Genomic DNA, 3414 nt, shown 5'->3' with positions numbered 1-3414 from the left:
TGCTGGCCACACTATTGCTGATACAAGCCAGGATGCCATTGGCCTTCTGGGCCACCTGGACGCGCTGCCAGCTCTTGTATCCTAAGATTGCAACTGAAAGACTCTTTTTTTAAAAAAAGTCTCTTACGCAGGCACACAGACAAACACGTTCTGTGAAATTTGCTCCTTGAGGCTGCCATGAAACTGTTAGTCATTGAAGCATTTAGCATCAGGCAACAAAAATGCCTTAGTGAATCTACCCCACCAGCGGTCTGAAGTCTCCCCAACATCAATGCACAGGTGAGAAGCCCTAAGGACACTTTGCAGCACTTTCATTGAGAAATTGCAGGGACTGAGATAAAAGCACTTTAAGACCTCTGGGGTAATTCTGAGTGTCCTTCTAAAGCTTGTAAGGAAGGTGGCATTTAGTTTAAGAGCTGAGGTAAGGATAGAAAATTACTTGATGATGAGAGCAAATATTTTATGAGCAATCCTAACATGTTGGTGTTGAAGGGACAGTTGTGCTTCGGTTTGCTGGTACTGGTGTATTTTTCCCATATATGTGGCAGCAGTGAAATGTGTGTGAAGACAGTTGCTCCTTTTGTTGTGCTCTAATTCTTTATTTCTTTTCCTTTCCCAATCCTTCTAGACTCCATAGATGGGAAACATGCTCGAAGGACTCGGTCCAGTACTCCTCTGGGAGAGTTATTTGACCATGGGCTGGATAGCTGGGCTACCTCCATTTTCCTGCTTTCTTTTTTTTCCGTCTGTTCCCGTGACAATGGGAAGACCGGAATTTCTGTATATACAATGTATATATATTTAAGCATTGTCTTGTTTAACTTTATGTGTTCACACTGGGAGAAATATAACACAGGAGTTCTTTTTCTTCCTTGGGGATACGATATAAGCCAAGTGGTAAGTATTTATCATTCCTGATTTGGTTTTATTTTTTTTTACTGCGTTAGTATAGCTTTGCAGCAAACCTAGCAGTCGGCTAGAGCCCATGAGAACGTCATTCAGCTTCATTTGATTTGTGGTATTAACCAAAATTATTATGCTATCTGAAGCCTTAAGCAGTTTCCCCACCAACACTAGGTTCTGAGGCACGAGGTGAATTAGTGCACATGGTGTTTGTCAACTCTAATTATACAGTTACACAGTACTAGACCTTCTCAATTCTACCATTGCTTGCATGACACGTGGTCACGGAAATAGCCTTGTACCTGTACGAGAGCATTAACTGTTGTCAAGTGGGGTTCACCCTTGAAACAAAGTCAAAGTCACGCCACTAGAGGTTTCCTCTCCAGGAATGGTGTTCAGTAACGTGAATTATGTATCAGCCCACGGCCAGTCCCCAGCTGACTTCTTGGCTGGCTTACACCCTTACTTTGAGGTGAACCTCTTCAGAAACATGCCACTACGGTGAGCGGTGGCCTCAGTGCACAAGCGAGTAGCAGCAGTAACAAGCTCATCGCGCTGCCGAGGGCCTAGCGCTGGGATTTCTGGGCTGGCTTCTCTGTTTCTTAGATGGCCAGGCAGGCTCTTGCAGCCTGAAGACCACAGTCCCAGTCTTAGGAGCTTCCTGTCACAGAGATGAAAGGTACAGCCAAATCTACATAATTGAAAAGAAGTTTGACAAATATTCAAATATGTGTTTTAATGGAAATTCAATATTTGAATTAATGGCTGGAGATGTATTGCTGTAAACAAAATCAGAATCCAGTGGTTTGAGAACAACTCAGAGGTGGTGGTCCAGCTGTGGTGCATCTGTTTCATCCCCTAGAAAATAGGTTCTGGGAGAAGAAGTTGGCTCGGGACTAAGACATTAGGCAGCCAGCTGGTCTGCATGTTTCAGCCATGTCTCTGTAAGCTGCTCTTCTTAGTGAAGTTCTTCCAGCAGGAGAGGAATAGCTTTGTTCAACTTCACTTGCTGCTCAGATGATCACTGTAGATGTACATGTCAGTGTTCAGGAAGCTCTTTTGGGTTGCTACAGCATCCAAACTGGGTTAGCGGTTAAATATGGGAGCAGATATCAACTAGCGGAGCAGTACCGTTAACCCTGTCAGTGCCTTTTAGTGACCTGTGCCTCTGTCACGGCTTTCCCATCTGGGAAATAATGGCAGTAACATTTTCCTGCCTGACAGATTTGTGGTGAGGCTGGATTTCAGTAACGTGTGTAAATGGCTTTGATTAACTTGGATGCAAGGTGCTAACAAGTGCTGTTTCCTGTTCCCCTCTAATGCCGAATTGCTGTCCTGCATTCTCGCTTTCTGGTAACTGCTGTCATGGTTTGCCTGCAGTCAAAGGGATAAGCCTGTACGTGTAAGGATTTTTTGTTGCTGTACAGTGCAGTCATCAGCAGGGGTGGAAGACTGTACGATTGGAGTGCCCGTACATCAGATTGCACGCCTATAAATAAGCTTTTGTAGTTGTGATTGCCTGTGAACAAAGACAAAAGAGGATTTGTAGATCAAGGTAGTATTTTTTCCGTTAATCCAAACTACATTTCATGCACACCAGGAAGTACATAACCTGTTTTTTTTTCTGGCTGCACTAACTAGTCGAGTGAAAGGTCTTCATTCCCCTATAAACATTGCCTTGCTCTTGCTTCGTAAACCTATCCAGCACGTATGATGTGTGCACTACTAAAGGTAGCACTTCAGATCCGTGGAGGACATTAGCTGATGGCTGATGATGAGTAAGAAAGGCGACGTTCCTGCCGTTTCTCTGCCAGCTCTTCCCCCAGTCACGTTCAGAGGCAGGGGGTGTGGGAGCGCTCGCAGGCTGCTTTCAGGCTGATCCCCGGCGTTCGGTTCAGCGTTTCCTCGGTGGCATTCCTAGCTGGATTGCTGCACCAGTGTGCCTGTCTGCTCTTTGATAATTTCACCGGCAACATGATGCTATTGCATCGGCATGTCAGACATTCAGGTGGTCTAGTCTCCTGCTTCTGCTTTTAAATTTGATGGTAGCCAGGAACTTTGGACTTCCTTATCCCCATAAAGCTCAGGAAATACAGGAATTGGTGTAAGTGTGCAAACAGATAATGGCTGACCTTAATGCAAGCTCGGCTGGCTTGTGGCTCCCAGGACAGTGCTGCTGAGTCAGCTCCGCTGTCTGTAAACACAGCCAGCCTGCTCACTGGCTCCCTGTTAATTGTGCTATAAAAAGAGCTGCTGTTCCTCATGAAAAAGTACCTCGTTTCAGTTAGAGAAATCTGTGGGACTTATGCAGATCATAGTTTTCTGCAACTTGATGACTCATCAGAATTGGTAACTTAATTATGCTAGCTGGGCTGTAATTGGCACTCCAATTAGCTTTGATTACAGCTGACAGCCATTTATAGGAAACCATGGTGTGTAAACTTGAAAAATGGCTGTAATGTGTCTGAGAGATGCTTGGCCAGAGGACTGTTCCTTCTGTGGCTCCAGAAT

The 3414-nt window shown here is 44.9% G+C and overlaps 1 protein-coding gene across 1 annotated transcript in view; it reads left to right on the top strand.

Moving 5' to 3' along the window:
* Positions 1-3414, top strand: part of LOC104497303 (ethanolaminephosphotransferase 1-like) — a 35226-nt gene that overhangs the window by 12076 nt on the left and 19736 nt on the right. Inside the window, exon 4 of the mRNA XM_010140542.1 lies at positions 629-897. Within this exon, the coding sequence (XP_010138844.1) occupies positions 629-897 (269 nt within the window). The remainder of the gene's footprint in view (positions 1-628; positions 898-3414) is intronic.

Source organism: Buceros rhinoceros, unplaced genomic scaffold (assembly GCF_000710305.1).
Source record: "Buceros rhinoceros silvestris isolate BGI_N320 unplaced genomic scaffold, ASM71030v1 scaffold3417, whole genome shotgun sequence".
Classification (NCBI taxonomy): Eukaryota; Metazoa; Chordata; class Aves; order Bucerotiformes; family Bucerotidae; genus Buceros; species Buceros rhinoceros.
Note: the sequence above shows the minus strand (reverse complement) of the source record. Positions and strands in the feature narration are given on the sequence as shown.